Genomic DNA, 26,316 nt, shown 5'->3' with positions numbered 1-26,316 from the left:
GTATCACACAGAGGCATTATAAGCATGCTGCTCTAAGAGGTGTAAAAATTTTTTCCAATAAAGTCCCAGGTGGCCCACGAGACTTGAACTTTCTGGGAACTCTGTAAGACTGTTTTCTTGCAAGTATTTAAGGAGGTTTGAGGGGTAGATAGAAGGACTGGAGATGGAAGGATAGCTACAAATATAGAGTCGACCTATAGTCATGTGAACATGCACTAGGGATGTTAAAAATCATTTTTGTTTTTTGTAAACATTTAACTGCTGAAATTTTCTGTGGTACATGCTTACATGTGGGAAGGAGTTGGCTCTGCGGGAGCTAGTGTGCGCCAGGAGTCTGTATCAGAGGCAATAGCATGGGGGGGAAGGCAGGCGAGCACCAGCTTCTGCCTGCTCCCCCTCCCTCTGCTGCTTCTGATACAGAGGCAGTGCTGGGGGGGGGGCAGGGAGAGGGAGGCTTGCATGTAACCATGAACGTTAACTGATGAGCCCAGGCTCATTGGTTAACCATTTAAATGAATACACTATCACATCCCTAACATGCACATACAATTACAATCTTAAAACAAAGCCAGCTGAATTCTGGTCTAATTTTTGCTATTTAAATCCAGAATAAACCACTTCCACAAATGGAATTACTTGACAATTTACTCCAGGCCAACTAAGATAAAAATCTGTTCCAATATGTCTAATTTTAGGTTAACTAGCATTCCAGTTGTCCCCTTTTAAAGAAAATAAAGCAAACACTTTGCTGCACACAAATGATTTCAATTTTCTGAATTATCTTTTTCTGAGCAGCTAATGTTTGTGTTGAAAAATAACCATCTGTTTTTACAGTAAAAAGAGAATCTTGTTAAATATCCTCAAATGTGTTAGTGAAGATGCTGTCAGCAGTTTGTCACCCTATACCATTCCAAATAGTTTTCTGTGTACAAGAATAGAAAGCTGACTTTCTGTTCATGTGGATTATCCCTTCTATTTTTAGATATGTAAAATGAAATATGAAGCACCAAAAACAGTATTTCTTAGTGAACTGTATCCTGACCTGACACAGCCATCATGTCATGACACTATATATCATTAACCAGTTATTCTGTATCAGTCACATACCCGATGCCGAATAGTACTACTCCTGATACAGTTTTAAAACTACAGTATTTTAGGAGCTCGGGGAGCAGTGGAGGAGGAATAAGTCAGTAGTTGTTGGATGTATCTGTGGACAGACAACTGGAGAGCGGGAAGCCTGTCAAAACACAACACCTCTTCAAGGGTTTTAAGAACAAAACTGAGATTTTAATGTAGGAATTCTATAAGACTTCAATTTGGATTAAAGGAAAGAGTAACAAATCTTTAGAAAGACATATGGGAGATCTTTCAGGATTGGCTTCAAAGTTCTCTTGTGCTTCTTTTAACACTGTTGGATACCAAGGACAAGGCACTGTGCATATGCTGCTAACCACAGTATCCCAGTAGAATTTGTTGCCCAGATGGTGCAAACCATATGTTTTCATATTTTTTAAGGTATATTTAGGAAATACTATATGGGGGAATGGAAAAGGTTATATGTTTTCCAAACCCTGTGATCTCAAAGGTTTCTAGGATAATGCTTTAGAGTTACCTACATAAAGAACTTTCCTGTTCTGTCCTTTTTATGAAATTCACAAGTCCCTATCTGCTATTGAAACTATAGAATGAAATTAATTCCAGTGCAGGGACTATGCACAAGACCTCCTGTTTGCATTTTTTGTTTTTGTGTTTTTTAAATGCACAGAGACTTAGGTGGGCCATCTGCACAGAGAGAGGTTTCACCTATAGTAAATGCACAAGACATGTACGATATAGGTTGTACCTCCCTTAACCAGAACTCTGTGGTTCGGCATGGACCACTGCTGTTCCTGGACCATAGAACCCAGAAGTGGGAGGTCTGGCAGTGCAGCAGGACCTCCGTAAGGGGCACCAAAAACTCAGCCGGGAGCCCAGAATGTGTGTGTGGGGAGGATGGACAATGTGGCGGGGAGTTCTGGTCCCAGCAGAGCTTCCTGGACCCAGCGGCCAGGGAGGTCTAGCCTGGCCATGGCCCTCTGGCCCAGGCCAATGATCTCCAACCCCAGTAGCAGCCAGGGAGCTCTGGTCCCATCTCTGGCCGTGTAGCTCTGGCTGCATTCTGGCTCCAACAGCTAGGGAACTCCAACCCCAGCAGCACCCAGGGAGCTCTGGCCTGTGGAGGCAGGCAGCTGCGGAGGTCTGTCCTGGCTATGTATCTCTGGCCATGGCACTCTGACCTCGGCAGCAGCAGGGCCAGGGAGAGCCCTGGGGGGGCTGAGGAAGCAGCGGGGGTAGCCTAGACCCCTAGCTCACAAGGGAAAGGACCTTCCTTGGTCCAACAAATCTTGTTCAGGACCAGTCTGGTCCCAAAGGTGCCAGACCAGCGAGGTCCAGCCTGTACGAACTTGAATCCTCAATTTAGCGCTGCTGGCCGAACAAACCATTTTGAAAACACAAGTATGTAGAAAATCGATTTCATTTGATACTTTTCATCTCTGTGTCTCCTACAATTCACTTGACTTTTACCAAAGGCTATGAGAGAGAATTCTGTTTGCAGTAAGTTATTACTGTATTTCTGTTTCTGTATTGCTTTGCTGACATGGCTTCACAGAGGGATGCTATTCTAATTATGTTTCTAAAGTCTAGTCTTTTGAAGTGTCAGCTAATAGGGAATGGGTATTACAAAAGTTTGGCCAATACATAGGAAAAGAATGCTTTATATAACCATCACTAATTCATTAGGGAAACCAAAAGCTTATTTCCTTTGAAGATTTGCATATTCTCACCTACAAGAGTGAATCGTACATAGTCCTTTTTGTAGCTCCTCTGTTAGTATAACTCTATTTAAAAGGTAAATGAGCTAAATTGAAAGGCTAATTGCCTTGAGCTTCAGGTATCAAGGAAGTCCATGTTTGGATGTCTTTGCCATCTGTGAGAGACTGAGATGATGAGATGTGGTTTCAGAAATCCAAAATATCTCTCAGAACGTAAGAATGTGGTGGTATAAATATGAAGTTTGTTTTTTGTTCACATGTTACTTGCAGAATTGAGTTAGACAGATCAGAGATCATGACTGTATTTTCTCAGTGTGCTAACTGTGTACATTAAGGAATCTATTCCAGGAAAAAAAATAATTCTCTGGCTGTTTCATTCTACTATTTGATCGGCATGCATACAGATTTTAGCCTGTTCAAAGCAAAACTTAATTATGAGAGAAACAGGGGAGGCATAGTCAGGTGGCTACATTGGAGCTTCCACATGGAAGAGGTATGCTCTACATAATACAACTTTTTTTTTTTTTAAGTAAGCCAAAATGAGCAAGAAAATGTTTGAGAATAACCAGTACATTTTCTGATTTTGTTTTTTCATCCCCAAACCCAATGATTTTAACAATTAAAAAAAATGTTCACAGAAAATATTTATCATGTTCTAGTTAGTTACCTTTAGTTAAATCCTAGCTCCCTCGGTAAATAGCTGCAATATAGGTGTGCAGAATCACGTAGAATGCAAAAGCAGTAGCATTAGTATGTATCCTTCTATTATGATTTTATGATTAACAATGGCCGCTTAGTGGTTGCATAGTCTCTGTGTAGATTATCCTTGTTTGTGGGGATTACACTAGGTATGGTTGCTGCTACGTTAGGTGGTACATTATTCCACTGCCAACACTTCCAGAATCAAAAGCTGACAATAAGTGTTACTTTTAGAGATGGGTGTTTTAATTAATCATGTTACTATCAGTGGTCTCCAACCTTTTCAAGCGCGAAATCACTTTTTGAATTTAAGTGCAGTCCAAGATCTACCTCAAATATAAATACCCTTGCCCGGCCCCTGCTCTCTTGCCCATCCTCGCTCACTTTCATCAGGCTGGGGCAGAGGGTTGGGGTGCAGGTTGTGGTCTTGGATTAAGGGATCTGGAGTCGGGGAGGGGCTCTGAGCTGCTTTTGGGGCAGGTAGTTGGGATGTAGGAGAGGGCTCTAGGTGCAGGGTCTGGGACGGCATTTGTATGCTGGGGGCTTTGGGTGCAGAAGGGGGTTGGTTCGTGACTGGGGTAGGAGTTCGGGATGTTGGCTCTGGCTGGGCCCTGCTTACCTCAGGTGGCTCCGGTTGGTGGTGCAGTGAGGCTAAAGCTGGCTCGCCCTGGCCCTGGACCACTCCCTAAAGCAGCCAGCAAACTCATCCCAAGTTCTATTGTGCCCCCTCTGTGCATTGTGGAGAAAGGATACAGAAATCAGTGGTCCTCTTCTCCCTGCCCTGCACAGAGAGCAGGAGACTCCCCAGGGGGAGGGGCAGCTCCAAGGCAAAAGGCAGGAGAGGAACAGCACGGGGAGGGCAGCTGAAGTGCTGGCACTTCATGGCCTCTTGGCCAAACCAATCAGGATCACCTGCCAAAGGCTCCAAGTGTTTGGTCCGTAACTCATTCGTAACTCAGGGAGAGGCTGTATTCAGAGTGTTCCTTACGCTCAGCTTCTGATCCACAGTTTGTTGCTGCTTTGATCAGAGTGCCCTGCTACTTACTTGGGGCAGAGACCTACTTGCAACCCAAAGGAGAATTCAACAAATGTGTTGAAGCAGATCTGAGTGAGGAAATGAAGCACCTGTGGGCTCCTCAGCAGCGCAGGTGAATAATCCCTGCACTGGTGAATTAAACTTTAAAGGCTTATCACTAGTCAGCTTCTTTCTGACTCTGTGTCTAGGGAAACCATAGAAAATGTTTTTTCCAACTTTAAGTAGACTAAATTATGATTTTTCTCAAGTCCAGCAAGTAGTACATTTTTGGCGTGCTATAGGTCTTTTCTCCAACCAGTAGCTGAAACTTGGCACGTAGATGTGGAGTTGTTTTGAATGGGGATAGCATTCTCCCATGGATCCTAGGTTAGGTCTTTAGTTGTCTTCAAACTTTATAGAAGATTTTAACGTCTATAGTTGGCTCTCTTGATGCATGCACAGGTGGATATTTTTCACATTTAAAGGGAGCAAAGCCAAGTGTTTGCATAGCAGAAGAGAAGTTTAACTCAGAACAAATCTTGCTTAGTTTCCAAAGCTGCCACTTAAGTGGAGCTGAGTATACTGTAGGATCCTTATTTATGAATAGGTGTCTATTTAAATGTTATGTCACAGACAGATATGGTCCTTTAAATATAGCCCGTGACTGGCTTCAAAACCATTCTCAGCGCAAGAACATATAGTCTTAAAGGCACTTTGGAAAAATGTAATATAATCTAATTTTCAAATATAAATAAAGGCAATTTCAAGAGTTATTCATCTGAAATTAAGTATATGCAAACCATAGTATGTTACATGTCCTGAGATTTAAGAATCTTAAGTAAAGGAAAACACCTAAATTGGCTTCAAAGAGTATAACAAACTTTAGAAGAACAGGCATTGAGATCATTGCAAGTGAAGTGATAATTCAAGCATACTCATCTTCTGGTTCAAAGAAATTCTTTTCTTTCAGTCTGTTCATTGATTGTGCTCAGCTGTGTTGCTGCTGCTATAGGATTCCAAAATTATTTATCATTTTGGTTTTGTATGGACATACTAGAGATGCGTCCACATTTTCACAAAGAACAGCGTTTCACTCTTAGTACAGGCAGTCCCCGGGTTACGTACAAGATAGGGACTGTAGGTTTGTTCTTAAGTTGAATCTCTATGTAAGTCGGAACTGGCGTCCAGATTCAGCCGCTGCTGAAACTGACCGCCAGTTCTGACTTACATACAGAATCCACTTAAGAACCCCAAGCGTCCCCAAGTCAGCTGCTGCTGAAGCTGATCAGCAGCTGATTCCAGGAAGCCCGGGGCAGAGCAACTCTGCCTCGGGCTTCCTGTAGTCAGCGCTGGTCAGTTTCAGCAGCGGCTAAATCAGGACGCCTGGGGCAGAGCAGCTGGGGTGCTGCTGGGTTGCTCCAGTAGCGCCGCTCCTCGGCACTACTGGACCAACCCAGCAGCACCCCATCTGCTCTGCCCCAGGCGTCCTGATTCAGCCACTGCTGAAACTGACCAGCAGCGGCTGAATCAGGACCAGAGCAGCTGGGGTGCTCCTGGGTTAGACCAGTAGCGCCCAGAGCGGTGCTGCGGGACCAACCGGCAGCACCCCAGCTGCTCTGCCACAGGCGACCGGAGAAAAGCCTAGTCTGCTGGGGGGGGGGGCGTACTAGCTGCGCCCCCCCTCCACCCCAGCAGACCAGGAAGACACGGGCGGCGGACCGAGACGCACCGCGGTCCCGCCGCCTGGTTCTTCCGCGGCTTTGCTCCCTGTCTCCCTGGTCTGCTGGAGACCAGCAGACCAGGGAGACGGGGAGCAAAGCCTCTGAGGACGCCGGCAGCGGGACAGCCGCGGGGCGTCTGGGCTGTCCCGCTGCCGGCTTCCCCTGCGGCTTTGCAAAGCGCACACTGATTTTGGCAATTTAAAGTCAGGATGACACCTAATTAAATGTCTCCATGTTAGTTTCCAGTTGTATTTTCCCTCCTCATAAAACTATATGCCTAATCTGTTTGGCAGTAACTGATATGTGTCAAAAGATAGAAGCAGATGACAAATTTCTCAGAGACTGTTACAGAATCTACCTTCTACCACTTTGTAGGAATGTAACCTGGTCCAAAACAAAGCAAAACAAAACCCCTCAGTTACAGATTCAGAGCCTATTTTCTAAATACTTCTCACAGCCTCATAGATTCCTGTTTCCTATTATAGTAATATCCTGACAGCTGTTAAACAGTTGGAGCTCTTTAACTCGATATAATATACTTTCTGTAAATTATTATTTGTTCTCTGTTTATTGTCATCTCTAATAACTGCTGTTGTATCATCCTGGGGATTATAGTGGATGAAAAGCCAAGAGTGTGCCCTTGTAGCCACAAAGACTAATGGCAGTATTGGGGTGCATTAGAATAAGCATTGCCAGCAGATCTAGGGAAGTGATTATTCCCCTTTATTCTGCATTGGTGAGGCCATAACTGGAGTAAGTCAGCAGAAGAGAAGAGAGAGGGGATTTGAAAGCAACCTTCAACTGTCTGAAGGGGAGTTTCAAAGAGGATGAGGAGAGGCTGTTCTCAGGAATGACAGAATGAGGAGCAAGGGTCTCAAGTTACAGTGGGGGAGGTCTAGGTTGGATATGAGGAAAAACTATTTCACTAAGAGGTTGAATGGGTTACCTAGGAAGGTGATAGAATTGTCCTGAGGTCTCTCCCAACCCTATGATTCTGTGATTATGGTGTGTGTATAAACTATCTATGTGCCCAAGGTCAACCCTTCAAACTCTTCAGAACTTTTCAAAATCTTTCCAGAAGATACTGAAAAGTATATGGAGCTTCATGTTTGGAAAGTGGTTTTAGTTGCCTGGTATGCCTGTAGAACTTAATTCCTTTGAATAAAAATGTTGGGATCGGTAAGAATACTGGAAACTGAGTTAGTAAGTTAAAACTGGATTTTTAAAAATAAGTGTAAAGGGTTATGCTATAACTATGGAAAAGGGTAGATGCACAACTGTTTGAGAGCAATCAGAATGGTTTTTTACAGGAAAGAATACTCTTGAAAACATAGCTGTTGTTCATTTTCGGCTAATCTGTCAACTTAATACAGACTCCAAAAGTACAACCAGCATTTATTTTTGATGCAAGATGATATCCTAGCTCAATCTTCAAAACTATATTTTTTCCCCTCCAAACTCGTAGTAGAAGAAGGTCCAGATCATTCACTGCAAAATTTGTGTTTCTATATAATAATCTTGGACACGAGGATAGAAGGTTGCAGCAAAGGCATCCATAGTTGTGTAATTGAAAGGTGTCCTTTACGGACACTGTTTACAGACAGAGGAAGATGAAGTTTTAATGGTTCCCTTGACAAAAGCAAGGGGAGGGCCCTCTCCATCCCTTTCATCTTCAGTCCCCTTTGCTCTTGTGCTTTTGGCAGGGAAATGGGGTCAGGGCGTGGGGGCTTGTCCCACTCTGCCTGCCTGGTACTCCTGCAGGAGTGAAGGGAAAGCCCCCACACCCAGCCCCTTCTCACTGGAAGGAGCACCAGGTGGATTGAAGCATGAGGGGGTCTACTTTTTCAGTGCCCCCTAGGCACAGGCCTTATTGGGCACTCTGCACTTTTGTTTAGAAATCCAACTTAGGTACACCGGTTTGAAGTAATTGGCTTAACAATTTCTAAACTTCACCCTTTTGGGAAATTACTTTTGCATGTAGGTTAACAAGTTACCCGGTAAGTAGTAGGATTATTGGCCTTGTTATGCTTAAATGAAGCACACACAATCTTTTACAGGGAAAAAGGTAGTATGCCGCATTTACAAAGAATACAACAGTTACATATGCTTTTCAATCTCTCTCTATCTCACTCACACTCACAAAGTTCCATAGCAAAGCATCCTGCTTTTATAATCCTTTTCTCTGTTGAAATCAATGGATTCCTCTCTATCAGCCTGTGACCAGAATGTTACCTTGTTGATGTCAATCGTTCCCAAACATCTCTTGAAGGCTCATCCTGTAATCAGTCGTCTTTTGCGGGTGCCAGCTTCTCTTGAAGGCTCCTCATTCTGCCAATAGTCCAGTCACTCCTTATTATGGGTACTGTATTTTCCGGCGTATAAGATGACTTTTTATACTAAAAAACATCCCCCAAAAATCGGGGGTCGTCTTATACGCCGGGTATAAACATATAGGCAGTCCCCGACTTGCAGGTACGAACGGAGCTTTCTCGCCCCGGAGGACACGGACTGCGGGACCTCGTGGTCCCACCGCCCGTGTACTCCGGGGCGAGAAAAGCTGCTCCGCGTCTCCCTGGTCTGCAGACCAGGAAGACGCGGAGCAAAGCCGTGGAGGGGCTCCGGCAGCGGGGCAGCCCAGGCGCGCCGCGGCTGTCCCGTTGCCGGCGTCCTCAGAGGCTTTGCTCCCGGTGTCCCTGGTCTGTTGGAGACGGTCCCCAGCAGACCAGGGGCACCGGGAGCAAAGCCGAAGTGGCACCCCGCCGCTGCTGCAGCTTTGCTCCCGGTTCCCAGCAGACCAGGGGCACCGGGAGCAAAGCCGCAGCCGCGGTGGGGTCCCGCACCGCTGAGGCTTTGCCAGAGCCAAGCCTCAGAGGCGCGGCATCCCGCTGCTGCTGCAGCTTTGCTCCCCATGTCCCTGGTCAAGGCTTTCAGTCCCAATAGCCTGCTTGCACAAGGTAACCAGATAACCGGCTTAGCCAGCTGGACCCTGATTAACTGGTTAAACCAAATGTTTAACCAGTTACTATTAGTGTGTTATTACATCCCTATATAATTATTTGACCTGTTCTGATGCCAGCCAAGACAATACTTTTTTTTCTAGGACAGGCTGGGATATTGCATTTGTTTGGCAAATACATAAATTCAATTTTAAGTTTTGAATGTTTTTATTCTGATGGAGAGGGCAAGGCAGACTGACTCCCCCTCTAGCCCTCAGGTTCAGACACTGGCTTGGGATGTGGGAGCCCAAGGCTTTTCTTTGCAGTGCCTAATTAGGGTATGTCTTGAAATGTACTATCAAAACTAGCCTAGTTCTATGATGTATGTAGTGTAGTTGTTATCAAGTTGGTCCCATATATTGGACACAGAAGGTGGGAGAGGTAATATCTTTTATGGACCAACTCTGTTTTTGTGAGACACACAGAGCTGCTCTTCAGGTCTGGGAAGGTACTTGCCACATACGCAAGAAGCAACCATTCCGGCTAGAAATGGCTATTAACACCTTTCTGCTGGAAGACACTGCTTACTTGAAACCAAAATGCTTTGCAGAAAGTTGTTTTATTGAAAATTATTCGGCTGTCTCTACTCTATATTCGTGCTCTCTATCATGAGATTAATACAGTTGTGCATTTTACATGCTTCTGAACAAATGGAATATAGAAATGAATATTGTATTTCCGTAACTGTGATAATTCAGGAAACCAAAAGTCCAGTGTTCTCATGCATTAACAATCTTATTACATAGTAAATAGACTAAAAAAAAAGTTTCAATTTTTCATATAATAACTAAGACAGAAGCTACAAACGGATTAAATTTTTAGATGAAAATGTCATGTAAACTCAGCTGAGTCAGGGATCTTGGTTGCTTGCCTTGAAATATGATACATACGCTTAAATGATTTAGTGTGACAGTATCTAGCCTAGGTCACAAGATCACAAGTGATAGATGTTTCTTAGTCTGAAATGTAGTTAAATGCCCAGAAACCAAAATGATTTTTAATAAGGGTTTTTGAACATTCATTTTTCAATGTGCATACATTTTACTGACAGCTATGCTGCAGTTAATTTTATTGACTGTTTTTTGGGGAGGGGAATGTAATCTACACAGTCCTTAACATATTCTACAGAAAAGATGTACTTCAGAATAGTTTTTATCAATAAAATCATGTCTTAAAGAAATTTGACAAGTGCTAAAGTGGATGTAAGAGAGGATACCATTCTATAGTAGTAAAAGCAGCATTTGCGTGCAAGTTAATATATTTTCATTCCAGCAAATGACTTGCTGTTTAATTTAGAAATTTAAGTTATTGTAGCCTCACTTTTCCTCATCCTAAAATGGTGGCTTGAAATACTTACTAGCCATAGATCTTGTCTTCACTTACCGGGAGATCGATGCTGTGGTGATCCATCTCCTGGGGGTCAATTTAGCAGTTCTAGGGAGGACCTGCTAAATCGACCACTGATTGCATCACACTCATTCCAGTATTCTACTGGGTCACAAGGAGTAGGGAAATGAATGGAGAGTTTCTCTTACAGTGGGAAGAAGGTGAGGGGAAAACCTGTGAGGAGGGAGCTGGCAGGGGACGCAAGGGGAGGAAGGGGGAGAAGAAGCTCAGGGCTCAGGTTTGAGAGTCTCGCGAGCCCAACTATCTCCCAGCAGGGATGCACAGAGGCATGGGCGAGCCGGGCAGCTGCCCAGGGCGCCAACCCATGGGGGGCGCCTGATGGCATCTGTAAGGGGCGTGCGGTGTCCCTTACAGCTGCCATCAGGAGCCACGCACCCAACTCCCACAGCGCAGGCATCGCAGAGCGGGACAGCAGTGCCCTTGCCCCCATAGCTGCGGGGCTCTGCACGGCATAGGGGTGTAAAAATGCAGTTGAAAATGTAACCATTCAAAATCCCTATTCCCCATGGTATCCCCGCCCCCCTCTCCCCCAACCATCGTATGTGCAGGATAATTCCCTATATTGATGGGAGCCTGCAGGGCCCAGGGTGGGCTGGGTGATTACTTTGGGAGTGAGGCTGGTAGCTCAGGAAGCAGAGTGACACACATAGCAACCTGGTCCACGTTGCTGCCCATCTCTCAGCTGGCTTGCTCCACTTCATTGCAGTGGCGGAAAGCAGAGCGCTCTGGTCCCAGCCTGCTTCCGACTACAGAGTGCTTCAAGCCCTGCATTGCTTGGTAGAGCAGAGCTGGCTGGGACTGGGGCGCTCCTCTTCCTGCCGCCACAGAAAAGCAGAGTTACCCGGTTGGGAGATGGGTGGCGGAGCAGAGCAGGTTGCCAAGTTGCTCCACTTGCCGGGCTCCCACCGCCACAGTGAGTTTGGAAGGGGGACCCTTTATGCAGTCCCACGCCAGCTTCCCCAGTAATCCCTAGGTTGTATAGCTCAGCTGGGGGGAGTGGGGGACTTCAGAGAAGGAGGGAAACACGGCCGGGTAGCGGTAGAGCAGGGGCAGGGCTCAGGGAAAGGGTGGAGTGGAAGCAGAGCAGGGTCAGGAAGAGGCGTGGCAGAGGCTGCCCCTCCCGGCCCCAAAGGATGGCCCTGTCTGTTGGCAGAAGTGGGGTTAGGCTTGAGTCTGAGCTGAACCCTCGTTTTACAATGCAGCACAGGGTGCACTTACTCAGGGATACAAGTTCTGTAGTTGTTGGCCTGGGTCAGCTGATTGGCCTTGTAGTCACCAGCTTTCTCTGGGCCCAGGAGGTGCTCAATCACCTCGCCATCCCGGACCCTGCCCCTACCCCTATTGACACCTGATCCCTTCTCCTAAGCCCCATCCCTGTGCCATCTCTTCCTGCCCCCACTGCACCCTTTCCCTCAACTCTCATCCCTGCCTCTCCTTTTCCTTCCTCCTCTCCAAGTGAGCCCTATCCCTGCTCCTCCCCCTCTCTTCCAGAGCCTTCTGTAGGACTCGAACAGTTGACTGAGGTGGGCAGTTTAAGTGCTGGGAGGGAGGAGGAAGAGTTAATTAGCAGGGCCACTGGTGGGTGGGAGGGGGAGTTGGGTGCCTATGGGTGCAAAGCAAATTCTAATTACTGCTGGCGAGTGCTCCAGCCCTGTAGCACTGTAGAGTTGGCACATTTGCTTTACCTCACAGTACTACATTTCTACCACTACTCATCAACAGCGCTGAAAAATTGCTGTGTTGAGGTTTGGGCTCATGCTGGAGCTGAAGCTCTGAGCCCTCCACATTTCCAGCCCTTGAGTCTCCACGAACCTGAGTCAGCTGACCTAAGCCAGCCTGGTTTTTTTTATACCTGTGTAAACAAATGGTAGATACATTCATAGATTTACCAGATTGACTTGATTCTTGGTAGTTTAACTGCTGGTCACTACAGCAGTGGAAATAACAATATTGTTAATTTTACTTTGGCAAAACTGTTGAGTAGCAGATGCACAGAACTGGGATGTTTGCAAGCTCCGGAAGGAAACATGTGGGTCTATTTTATGTATAGGTTTAATTTGGGAGGTATCTTAACGAACAGGGCTAGAATTTCTCCCACCACCACATCACTTTTTCTTTTATAGAAATGTTAGTTGAGAAAAGCTGCCTGTTGCAGGAATCGTCATTTAAACCTTATGGAAATCAGGCGAATTGTAAGCTTTGTGACACAGGATCTATCATTTATTGTACATTTGTATACCCACTAGCCCCCTCCTCCTGCCTAGTTAACCTCTAGCTGCTACTTGCAATATAATTGTTTAATAATAAAACAACTGCCTCACAGGTCTGTTATGAGATACAATTGATGTTGTAATAAAGAACTTTGAGATCATTGGGTGCTATAAATTGCAAAGCATTCATTAGCCTTATTTATTTAAATATTCTGCTGTCCCAAAAATTTCATTATCATTTTTTGTTCTTCATCCTCTTAATCTAATACTACCTTAGGAATTCGGGCACTATTTTGTGTACCAGCAAGCAAAAAGCTTTACTTTCCCCTCTTCACTACAAATGGGTTCTAATCTTAATCTCTGCTGGAGAGAGGTGAGGACACTCAATTTATTTTTTGTAAAGAGTATTGATGGAACAATATAAGGACTAGTATTATTAATTGAAAGTTACACATTACTAGCTTATTATTGCAGAGCTTATTGCGGTAACACAAATACACATTTCTGTATTAGTAGCTTCTGCATTATCATGCAAGATGTGAAAGCTTCTTTTTTCTGAACCTGGTCCTCAATGCTCAGTATGTAAGTAATAAGTAAGGATCTTACTTTTAAATTTACGAGTAAATAAGCATTATTGTTTAGTTTCTGGCATCAACACTCTGTTCATTTTGTAGGTATGAAGCACCCAGTAAGTCCTGACTACATCTTTGAAGATGGAATTATGAATCCATCTACTTTTCTATGGGGCTTTGAAGAGAAAGGACTGAGGAATGACAGACCAGACTATCAATTAAATAAAGAAAAAAAGAAGATACTATTTTCCTTCTGTGAAGTGTGCAATATACAGCTGAACTCTCCAGCACAGGCTCAGGTTCATTACAATGGGAAATCTCACCTGAAAAGAGTGAAGCAGTTGAATAATGGAAAACAACCTACAAACACAACTACAGGCACTTTGTTTGCAACCACAAGCACAGGTACATGATTAATATATGAGAGCGAGCGAGCCTGATTTCTGGTTAGAAAAAATTAAGCTTACAGGGATAGCTAAGATTTTATAAATACTCCATATTGAATATGATTGGTAATAGAGAATATTACTATTACTTATTACATTTTACACCTTCATTTTTTATGTGAAAGGAAACTATTCAAAATCTTTCATTTTACAAAACACTAGTAGAAATTTATTGAAATTATTCTAATTGTAGCATCGAACATGTTGATTCCTACCTGTTGATCCATCTCTTATTCAGGCAATGTTGTGTTCTTTGAGGGTTATAGGTTTATACCTTCGGTATTTAAGGTATGGAATATTCAAAAATATCTGTAACTAAAGATGTAGCATGCCATTTTGTGATATATAGGCTTTTAAACAGATCTTACTAGTAACTGCTTCTGTATACTTGTAAATTTTTTGTTTTGTTTTGTTCCAAGAGTTCTAAATTCTGGAAAGAAATTGCAGAAGTAATTGTGAAAATATCTGGAATTTATACAATTGGATACTTCAGATATTTTAAGCACAATACCTCCTTCTCTCTCTTTTGTTAAAAGGAAAAAGAAAGGCAGCCTTTTTTTTTAGCTCCTAAAGAAGTAAAAAATGCTCAAGTCCAATATTTTAAAACGTCCTTAGGATGTAACATTTTAAAAATAGGTATCCATCATTCTTTATTTTACTGAGAGAGATGCAAAAATGGCATAGTTATTAAAAATTGCTTTCTAGAGAAGGCACGGTTAGCTGCTTATTAATTTTTAGTACACAAGTATTGATCAGGTGACAAATTCCAGATCTTCATAGAAAAGATTTATTAATTTTATTAGAGAAACACAACAGTTACATCAAAAGAATTGTAAAACTTTGGTATACAGGCAGTCCCCGACTTACATGGATCCGACTTACGTCGGATCCCTAGATACGAACGGGGTGAGGCAACTCCCGCACATGCGCAGCAGCATTCCCGGGGCTCGCTCACCTGGGTCCTAGGATCCTCCTCCTCGGGCCGGCTCCGACTGGGGTCCTGCAGAGCTGCCGGGCAGAGGAAAAGTGCCCCCCCATGCCCGCTGCCCCCCCCCACCCCCCTGCCAGCAACAGGCTGCCCCCTCCCCTGAGCAACAGGCTGCCGAACAGCAGACAAAAGCAGCCCCTCCGCCCCTCCTCCCCCTATACATGCCGGGCTCCCGGAGCGCAGCAGCGTCCCCGGGGCTCGCTCACCTGGGTCCTAGAATCCACCTTCTCCTCCTCTTCGGCCGGCTCCAACTGGCCTCTGCCTGCAGCAGCTGGCCACAGGGACAGGGATCCCGCAGAGCTGCCGGGCAGAGGAAAAGTGCCTCCCCACGCCCGCTGCCCCCCCCCGTGGCCTCGCATCCTGCACGCCTCCCCCCTCCCCCCTGCCAGCAACAGGCTGCCCCCTCCCCTGAGCAACAGGCTGCGGAACAGCAGACAAAAGCAGCCCCTCCGCCCCTCCTCCCCCTATACATGCTGGGCTCTCTGGGCAAACAAAGACTCCACCAAAACAAACAAAGTGCTGGCCTCATTGTGTTAGCAAAAAAAGGACCTTCCTCCTAGAACCCTGGGTGGTGTGTGGAAATAAAGCTATTAGCTCAAAGCATGATGCAGAGCTGTTTGGTATTTGATGAGTTACTCCTTTAGTCCTGAGTTTGTCACAGGGACAGAAATAGATGTGAAATCTTCTGAACAGGGGAACAGACAGCAAAACAAACATTAGAGGGGAGTTAACCTTTCCCTATGCTATCCAAAACTAAAAAAAATGTTTGGCTAGAGTTTCCCCTACAATATGTACCAGTTCCGACTTACATACAAATTCAACTTAAGAACAAACCTACAGTCCCTATCTTGTACGTAACCCGGGGACTGCCTGTACTGGTTTGAAGAGATGAGCCTTTGCTATTTTTCATTTTCTTTGTTTCTCATCCTTTTGAGTTTTGTTCTGGGTGCTTGACTTTTTTCTGTTTCTTTGGTTTATGATTGATTCTTTAAGTTTGGGTTAATTTTGAATCTAAGGATGGACTGTGTGTCAATTAGATATACCGATCCTATCCCATATCATGTTGCTGGCAACCAGACTTGTGTTTGAAAATGATGGAATTCATATGGATGTGTAAATACGTGGCTGGATTCATTGTGAAATTTTGCAAAAATATTCTGAATGAGACACATACCATCACTTAATGAAATAAAATTCTCTGTGTTGCTCAAAACTGCAAGCCCCTAGACCAGAGCATTTGCACTATACGTTTTGATTTCCCTGAGTTGTGTACTCATGCTGCTTTGTCAGTCATGTAAGTCACCTAAAACTGTAACCCTTTGTCCCCTCTGTTTCCCACATTCTTATCCTCAGACATTTTCCATCCAAGATGAGTGTGTGCCCTGGATATGTACCTTTACCCCCACCTGCTTGTAAACATCAGGATTGCTTGCCTCACTAAAGCATACATTATTTGAAATTAATATTTCTTCTTGTAATCAACCTGTGCCCCACAGGGCTCTGCTTCAGAAATAAATATATGTACTTATTTTATGGATCTGTGTAGTGCCTGCTACAGTAAGAGCTAGGCATTTTATTTGTATTGTTGAGTTACATTAACTTCATTTGCTAAAAGAAAAACTCTAAACATAATGCCTTTCATAGATTTACAAAATATTTATTATGGTCTCGGAGCCAGTGCATTGACTGGAATGCAGTTCTCAAAGCATTTCAGAAAAAAGAATACTGAAACTATCATAAAATTGACAGTATTTCCCACATTCTTTCCTACTCAACTTCTCTGGAGTGGTTACGACCATACAGCAAAATGGAATGAAAAGATGCATTTTTATTTACAACATAACATTGGCCAAAGAAATGGGAATTTGTACAGATGGTAAAAAATATTATACAGATGGTAAAAATATTATTTTAATCTCAACTTACCAGTAAGTAGACTTGATTCCAAGTATGAAGGAAACAAATGCTCCTTCCAATACTTTATTACCACATGTGTTTTTAAAGAACCCATTCACTGTAGTGTACATGGCACTTTATAAGTTGGAAGAATTGATTGTTCGCCACACCTCTGAAATCTCTCTGACAAATACCTGACGAAAGTAATTTCTCCCTCTATCTTGACAAAAGGAATAATATTCCCAGTAGACCCAAAGTTTATCAAATAAGGCTACCCTACATGCTGAAAATGTGGGAAGTCTTCTGTCATGATTACAGTCCCACTAAAACTGTCACTTCAAGTGCATATGATAGAACCAAACTACGTAACCTGATTGTCTCACCTCTCTTCTCATTAATCCCAGTCCAAAGTTGTCCACAAAGTGAGGGGTGCTCCTGAAATACAATACAAAGAGAAATACCTCACTCCTCCTGCAATGAGCATTTCCCTATGACAGCTAATCTTGATAATCCTTCAAGCATTCCACTACCAATGGCCAGTTGTTTACAAATTGAATATAAGCATGATCTTGTTCACAACGTGAAATAACAGGAAAAGACACAGTTACAAGATTTAATAGCCTGCTAGAACCAATAGAATTCTGTGGCCTGGCGTAGTTCTCTGATTGTACAGGTCAATTTAAATTTTTCAGAGAAGAGTTAGTTCTTTTATAATTCCACAGCTTTTAATGAACTTCTTATAAAAATTGATTTTATTTCTATAGAACCTTGGTTTAATCCAAAATAAATTCTTTTTGACTTTAGCACTGTATTGTGTAAGTATTCTACATTAGGGATGTAAAGAAGTTTTAAAAAAATTGTGTAACCATTAAAAATCCTAGTGGTTACATGCACTGTGGGCTCTGCAGTATAAAGCTTATGCTGTAGAACAGTGGTCACCAACCAGCAGATGGAAATCTACTGGTAGATCTCGGTGGCTTTGGCAGGTGATCCTGACTGGTTTGACCAAGAGGCTATCAAGTGCCAGCATTTCAGCTACCCCTTCCCCTCACTGCTACTTCTCTCCTGCCCTTTGCCATGGAGCTGCCCCTTCCCCTGGGGAGCCTCCTGCTTTCTGTGCAGGACAGGGGAGAGAGAGAAGGGTGCTGATGTCAAGATGCCCCCTCTCCCACTCTGTAGCCTTTCTCCAGGAAGCACAGAGGGGGTACAACAGGACTTGGGAGGGAGTTTGCTTACTGCTTTAGGGAGTGATGCAGGGCCAGGGCACAGCTGAGTCTGCCTTAGCCCCACTGCACCACCACCCAGGAGCCACCTGAGGTAGGCAGGGCCCAGCTGGAGCCCACAGCCTAAATTCCTACCCCAGTCATGGACCCCCTCCTGCACGCCAAGACCCAAGCACCCCTGCATCCAAACGCTGTCCCAGAGACTGCACCTAGAACCTCCTCCTACATCCCAGCTGCCTGTGCCAAGAGCAGCTCAGAGCCTCTCTCACACTCCAGATCCCTTAATCCAAGACCAGAGCCTGCACCCCAACCCTCTGCCCCACCCTCATGAAAGTGAGGTTGGGTAAGAGAGGAAGGATGGAGGGGGCCGCGGAGGGGGGGAGGGGGCCGCGGAGAAGGGATGGGAGTGAGGCGGGACAAGGGTATTTATATTTGAGGTAGATCTTGGACTGCACTTAAATTCAGAAAGTGATCTTGTGCTTAAAAAGGTTGGAGACCACTGCTGTAGAGCAGCGGTTCCCAATCTTTTCCAGATGGGGACCCATTTTGACAATTCAGGAAGACTTGGTGATCCAGGGCAATTCAAAAAATGTGTGAATGGCTCCTTAAGAGCCACCTGAGGAGACACCTGGCGACCCCTTTGAAATGTAATGGTGACCCATATTTGGGTCCCAACCCATAGGTTGGGAAACCCTGCTGTAGAGTCTGCAGCATAGCCTGCTCCCTGCGAGTGGCACCAGAAGCAGGCTCCCAGGAGTAGGACGTGCAGCCGGGATACAGCGTGTCCTGACAGAAAAGTTTAACCGCAACTGAAACAGATAAGCTGATGCTTATTGGTTAAGTGGTTAAACTCTTACATCCTTACCATGGGTGGGTTTTCAGTAGTTGGTCGATAACATCTTATTAGTCGGTAGATTTAATTGAAAAAAATGTATTATGGCTTTGAGGAAATGTACCATCCTACCAGGGGAAAAAATACTCTGCAGACGAGGTCAGTGTGTGAATTATAGTACTAGTGGTGAATTAGTTTTAGTAGCTACCCAAGCTTACTAGGTCTAGGGGTCTAACTGAAGCAATAGTCACAACTGGTATGTTTTGCTCATAGAACAGTTGTTAATGGCCTTTCTCTAACTTCCTGAGGAAATCCTTGCTTTCTTGCAGACTAGAACCTTCAGCATAGCAGGTGTGCATAGTAGAGAGGGATGGAGGGCATGAGGTACATGTGTAGCTAGAAAAGAGATTGTTTTCAGATGTTGGTCTCCATAAGTGGAAACAACAGGCAAGCTGAGCCTTGAAGTTCTGATACAGTAATAACAGTAATGGGAGAACATGGGATAATGCCAAAAACACAGAGAACAAGTACTAGGATTCTCTGATGTGCTGGAATCTGGTGAGTGGCTACAAGTGGGAGCAGGGGTCATGAAGGCACCATCACTGTAGATGTGAGAGGAGAGGAAGAGATTTAGAGAATGAGGGAAGTGGTCAGGACAATAGGTTGAGAACTAATGTTCTATAACTTCCCCCATCATTCTGTGCACCACTTGTGGCCCAGTCAACACCAAACTGCAGCCCATGTGGTGTTCTCACGGCCTTATAGGCCGTGTATGTATTGTGAGAAGGTGGTTCACATAACACACACAGTTGTATCTGCAGCCCACAATGGTAAATTGGTTGGCAGCCATTGCTATAGAGAAAAAAATGGGAGGGGGAGAGGAAGGGCACTAGACAGGAAAGATGAAAAGAAATCAATAGAAGGAAAAATTGTGATAGTAGGAGAGAGGAAAAGGAGAAATGGAATTTGAGGTTAAAAAAAGGAAAGGATGAATGAAGGACAGAAGTCACTCTAAAATGGGTGTAGAAAATGCATAGTTGGACTCTATATAGAGACAAGTGTGCATATGGTGGACAATCTAATATTAAATCTGACTAATTAAAAACTGCTTGCTTCAGTTGTCTGTAATACATTCAGTAACTTGATAGAAAATGTTTGTAGTTCCTTCTCTTAGGGGTTTTTTATCCCCATAGAATGGTGTCTGTAACAAGTCAAAGCTCCCACAAGATGGTGCTGCAAGCTTACCACAGATATTTGATCTACAGTTCTGCTAATTCTTTGCTAAATTCTGTTGCTATAGGTAATGGGTTTTTTAAAAAACATGACTTCTCTTTGTGAATCCCTATTGCTAGTTTCCTGAATGGTGGTCTCCTACTCCCCTTCATTCACTTTCGGATAGTAGCAGCAGTGATGTCACTTAGGGGAGTCGTCTTCTGGTTTCTGCCTTGTTTGTATTAACGCTGGGGGGTGGGGAATATATATATCCAAAGTTAAGAGGCACAAATTCTGGCAGGTGCCTGGAAATAGGCAAACTACCTTTTACAATGAATTAAGGATATAAAAGCTGTGAGCTCAGTGGTTCATCCATCCCAGTATCCTGTCTTCTCACACGGAGCAAAGCGTGATGCAACCCCACCCTACTGCCTCTCTAACACAGGCAGCAGCATAGGGTGGCAGGTGGGAGCTGGTCCACGAGGGGAACCCATTTAAAAAATGGCTTCCCACGCAGGAAGCCTCTTTCTGTGGTGGGCCCAGACTCACCATGGACAGAGCTGCTCTATGGGATGCTGGAGAAGCTTCTGTCCACAGGAAACCCAGGCTGCCACGGACAGAGGCTGCTTCACAGCAGGCTCCCCTCCCTCTCTCCTCCCCCGTGTTGCTGCCTATCAGATGCAGCAGCATGGGGGGAGAGGGAAGGCAGCAGCACAGAGCTGGTGATGGGGGTAATCATCTTTTAAGCCGGCTCCCTCTGGCACTGGCTTCTGCCCCCCTCCCCCGCCACACTGCTTCTGTAGCAGGCAGCAAGGAGAGGGGAGCAGGCGGGTCCATGGAGCCATTATGCACAGGGAGCCTACTTGAAAGCCAGCTCCCCATGCATATCAGCTTCCGCCTGCCCACCTCGCCCTCTGTGTTGCTGCCTCTCTATCAAAGGCAGCAGTGCAAGGGTGTGTGGGGAGGCAGATCCAGTGCTTATGGGGAGCCAGCTTTTAAGCCAGCTCTTCACGGGCACTGCCTCCTTCATTCCTCCCCCCCACCCCCTGGCTGTGTCTAATACAGAGGCAGCTTGTAATCAACAAGATTAACCAATAAGCCCAGGCTTACCAGTTAATCGTGTAGTTGGCTACATGTTGACAACCGTACTTCTCTGTACCCATGTACATCACAGATTCTGGAAGTTCCCTTTGTGCTCTATGCCCAAACTTTTTCTAAGAAATGGGACAATTTTCCTTGGGTTCTAGGCTGGTTTTGGGTAGCAAATGTGAATTAACTTGGCGATTACACTCCATGATGTCTTTTTTGCAGTCCTTTTGTTGCTGAAGGCCTGCAGGGTGGCCTCTCTGATTTTGCTGGTGAACATGGGCTCTCTGCAATACACTCGGTCAGCAGCGTGGGTGCGTAAGCTGTTATACTGGTACATGCATATCTATTTGCTCCCAGGTTTCTATTGTTACAGAGCATGATGTAGGGCTAGATCCTGTAGTTGTTGGCCCAAGTGCATTCTGTATGTATGCTGTGCTCCTGTTCACATTAGAGGGGGTCCCATACAGGCTCAGGGGAACACACAGGAAAACCTAGTTGCAGGTTGTAACCCCATAACTTCTACATTTGTGACAGTTGCGGGATCTAACACATCATAATGAAATGTGAAAATTCTATAAAATGAGAAGTAGCATCTTAATGAATGCTGCCCAAAGTTAAAATGCCTAACTGAGGCTATCCGTAAAAAATTAAAATTACTACAAGCAAGCTTTGGAAGATATTTTAAAAAAAATGTAATAGCCCGGCCACAATGTCTACTCATCCACCTTTTCCTTGATGATAATGGAGGGCAATCGCGGGGGGAGGGGCCTAAAGAAATGACTTGTCTCCGGTGAATAGGTGAGCACAATTTGCTAGATCAGTACAGAAGTCTATTCCTTATTCAGGTTATAGCCTGTTACAGTAGTGTAAGCCTGCAGTGAGTAACTCTCCATGTTTTAATTCTGAGCAGAAGCTGACCCTAAATTGGAATCTGGGCACACAGCCCCAAATCCTTAGCTGTGCCAGAGCTTTGGGTTTGCGCTGCCTTGTTGGAGATCAGAATCTGAGAGTCAGTAATCTTACTGAACTAGGTCTTACACTCCTTTCACTTATTTTTCTTCACAGAAAAAACTAGTGTGTCAAGTGTATTTCAGTGAGCATTGAAAAGCAGGCTGGGCACCAGACAAATGGCCTAGAAGAACGTAAATGCTCTACTCTGTATGTTTATAAGTGTTTCCAGGACTGGAATATGCCTAAATAGGTGGGAGAAGTACAGGAGAACAAAGAACAAGGAGTTCAGGAACAGAAACACCAGTTAGCATAGCTGCACTGCACTCGTTCTTTTGGGGAAAAGGAGAGGTTTGTTAATAGGTGCTATGGTACTCCTAATATAGTACATTTTCAATGTCAATTCTGCCTGTCCAACCAGCTTTTGTTCAGTGGAATGCATCACTTTACTTCCACTACTTACGTATCTTCAAAATGTATTTTGTTCCGGGAAAATGAAATTTTGCTTAAATCTGCATATATCCATCCACCCATCTGTATGTATGTATAGATAAATATAGATACTGCTGTTTTTTCTGGATTATCAAAGCTGTCATCAACCATTTTGAAACTAAAAAACGAACTTTACTATATTGCTTTGGTATACTTACATTTATCAGTAAAGCATGTTCTGTGGTAATAAATGATTGAGGTATTTATTTATGTAACAGATGTTAACTGAAAGCCTAATAACTGTGCATAATATCCTTTAATGCCTGATTCAAAGGTGGAGGAGGTGTCGTGTGAATTTACTGGTGGCTATATTAGATATGCGGTAGTTGGAAAAACATTGCCTTTTTCCTGCTGCTTCTTTTGAGGGTGGGAGGGTGGGGAGTTTGTGCAAAGTAAACCCAATGCCCATATTGCGTACAAACACATGGTCTGCTGGGCGGGAGCTATGAATAAGCCTTGAACAGATACAGTTAGTATCGGCATCTGCAAAACTGATCCGCGGATATCTGCATCTACCTCTGCAGATGTACCTGCATCTACCTGCAGATATCCATGGATTTGTAGGGCTCTAGCTCTCAATCCTGTTGTGTATATAGTGTGCATTGCTCCAGTTCCAGATATGGAGCTGATAGCAGGGAAAGTTAGGACTGGTGCATACATTGTCTCTTGGAACCTTTTACTTCTCCATTGTTGGTTAGTTAAGGTTTATTTTTTAGCAATTGGTGAAGTATTGAAGCAGAACATACAAAAATCCCCCAGAAGTAGTGCGGAGAACATTCCTTTGACTAGCTAGGAGTTTTAGTGCTAATTATCCACCAGCATTCTCTAATTTTGTGTTTTATGTGATTGGGCATGCAGCTGTTTAAGGCACATGTATTGAGTAGATAGATGGCTGGCATATTTATGTGAACAAAATCATTTTAGTATTAATTTGAACATGACAAATTAGGGACTGTAGCTGAAAAAATTGCACAAAACATTCTTGAGTTGCTTTTTTTTAAACATTACTCACAGTCTAGGTGTACATTGAATATATTACCCTGTTGCAAGTGTGTATGCTGTTTCTGAATTGTTCAGGTAATTCTCCCAAGTCCGAGTTCTGTCTTGGTGAAGAATTCATATTTGGGCCTTCCTTTGGATAAGGAGATGTTGACTTTAAAGGGTATGTCTACACAACAGGGTTATAACAACATAGTCCACACCTACATACAAACAGTTATTTTGATATAATGTTGAAATAATGTCAGGCTGGGGGACGGCTTACTCCGGACTCCTGTAACCCTCATCGTATGAGAAGTAAGGGAAGTCGGAGGAAGAGTGCTCTAACCCGGGCTTCCTGCTGTGTAGACAGCACCAAAAGTCAAAATAAGCTATTTCAACTTAAGCTGCACAATAAGTTGCGTAGCTTATTTCGGCGTTAGCCCTGCTGTGTAGACGTACCCTGCTGGTAAACCTGACCCTATTTCTGCCTGGAAATGGTTGTAGTAGTTATGTACAACATGATCGCAAGACAGAGTGTCGGCCTCAGGCCTGAAATCAAATCTGCGTGGGCAGACACTTATACCTCCACGGAAACCCACTGCAGTCAGAGAAGGTTCTGCATAGGTATGAGGGTCTTCCCGCATAGGTATGAGGGTCTTCCCACATAGGTCTCATTGCGAGACTGGGTCCTTTGTTGAGATGTAAGATTGCTGCGTCTGTAAATGTTATAATTTTATGGGATAAAAGGTGCTCTATAAATGCAAGATAGTGGTGAATAGTGGTTATGATTTTAGATGTTGTTTAGTTAGTTTAAAAAAAAGCCAACCACCCACACCCCAACATCTCTGACTTGTCCTAAAGTAATACTATGAATACTAGTATTTATCAGAACTAAACTTCCCATGCTTTCTGTTAACCCAGACATACTAGGCTATTAGTAAGTTTATCATAGATACTTGTTTAACAAACTCGTGTGTGTTTTTGCTTTGTAAACTTAATCTTTCCCGGATCTTCAGTTTATTCTTGTTGCAACACTTGTCTGTGTCTGGTAGTTTGTATAGATGCCCCGCTTGTTACTTTGTAGGGAAAGATAACTGGTAGGAAACAGATGAAAAGACAGCAAGATTCACATACTGAGAAATGCATGAAAAAATGCAAATGGTAAAATGTCCTTTAGTAAGTAATCTAAGCAAAGAACAAATGTGCTTTGTTATGCTGTCCTGCACTTAACTGTTACATTATCTCTGAAAATATGTAATATGTTCTACACAGAAGATCTTAGTCTAGGCCAATACTCCAATTCCCCTCCTCCCCCAATATTTACATTTCTCTTTATATTAGAGACAGACATATCTGTGAATATTCTTGCTCTTTCTTATGCTGATTTTTGTATCCTTTACATAATTGTAAAATCAAGTGCTTCTATTCATATGCAAAAGAGCGCCAGGAATGACTTTTTATTTTTTAATTTACTTTCACTATTATTTATTTACTTATTTCAGGTTTTTCTAAATATAAATCTCATTTGAATACAGGCTGCTGATTCTCCTCTGTCTCCTATTCACAGTGGAAAAGGCAGAGCTATTTTTAACATTTATACAATTTAGATAGATGGTTCTTCATTCTGTGTGGTTTGGAGCTAAATCTGTAGAGCCTTTCATAATCATATCCTTTTTATGGTTTGCTTGAATTTGATCACAGTCGCTGATTTCATGAATTGATAATGAAGGCTTAGGTTGCCTGTTTCTCAGCATAAATCCATCTCAGACTTCTACTTTGATAGTGCTCTGTGTTTCAGTACGCATGAAGATATAGAACTGAAATTGCTTTGCTTTCTTTACAAATGACTCAGTGTGCTTGTCCTCCTTCCCTAAAATGTTGCCAGCGTGTAAAGGATTTTCAATGAGCAATGCAATAAGCCAGCATCTGGAAAGGTTTGAAGCTGCATTGGTATAACAGTATACTGTCACACAGATGATCAGGGCTGGAGCCAAGTCTCTGTAGCACCGTAGATCATATTGGTCACATACTGGAAGTTTTGTTTACCTAACTTGGTTGCTATTTAAGCTGGCTAAATAGTATTGTCATTATGTGGAGTGGACTTCCTAGTAGAGGTGAGCATGATTTTATTATTAAACTTTTCTGGGTAGCTTTGAGAGATCACTAGTAGATACTTACATATTTGGCACTATTTCTGTGGGTATGTCATTCGTATTGTAGTTATTACAGTGGAAATAGCAGATGGGATAACAAAAAGGCAAGGTATATCTGATAGAGGTTTTTTTCAATGCAAAAGTAAATATATGTGGTAAGCCTTCTTTCTTTGCTCGTTGTTTGCAGAGGATTTCTTACCAGAAGGTGACTTCCTATGCATTTTAAGTATTTTGGAATGCATCAGTGATACTGTTTGATTTGCTGATCGTAGAAGTAAGCTAATTAATAATATGCTTTGTACACCTCTGGTCAAAAAGAAAGCTATTATTAAAGGCATTAAATCCAATTTTGAGTCATTATGATATAAAGAATAAATGAGACCAATAGCGTTCATATGATAAACTGAGAGAAAATGAAATAAACTGCATGCTGGAGCTGACATCTTACATAAACCTGGCATTATTAATGTTAAAAGTTATGACCTGTCATGTACTGAGCAACCTTTGATAAGTCATTTGTTCTGACAACTTGTTTCATGACAGAGGTATAAAATTACTGTCACTTATGTCTAACCATGCTTTAATTAAATTTGACATTTTAAGTCCAACAAGTTTTATTT

General features: G+C 43.5%; 1 protein-coding gene across 3 annotated transcripts in view; it reads left to right on the top strand.

The window, feature by feature from the left end:
• Positions 1–26,316, top strand: part of ZNF385B (zinc finger protein 385B) — a 330,577-nt gene that overhangs the window by 43,545 nt on the left and 260,716 nt on the right. For 2 of the 3 annotated variants that reach the window (XM_075933736.2, XM_006119428.5), the window contains exon 2: positions 13,539–13,841. In XM_075933736.2, the coding sequence (XP_075789851.1) occupies positions 13,541–13,841 (301 nt within the window). In that variant the 5' untranslated portion in view covers positions 13,539–13,540. Of the gene's footprint in view, positions 1–13,538; positions 13,842–25,456; positions 25,658–26,316 lie in introns of those variants that run through there. The other variant, XM_014571697.4, reaches the window with a different exon arrangement.

The sequence above is a fragment of the Pelodiscus sinensis genome, chromosome 7, assembly GCF_052426305.1.
Source record: "Pelodiscus sinensis isolate ZL-2025 chromosome 7, ASM5242630v1, whole genome shotgun sequence".
Classification (NCBI taxonomy): Eukaryota; Metazoa; Chordata; order Testudines; family Trionychidae; genus Pelodiscus; species Pelodiscus sinensis.
Note: the sequence above shows the minus strand (reverse complement) of the source record. Positions and strands in the feature narration are given on the sequence as shown.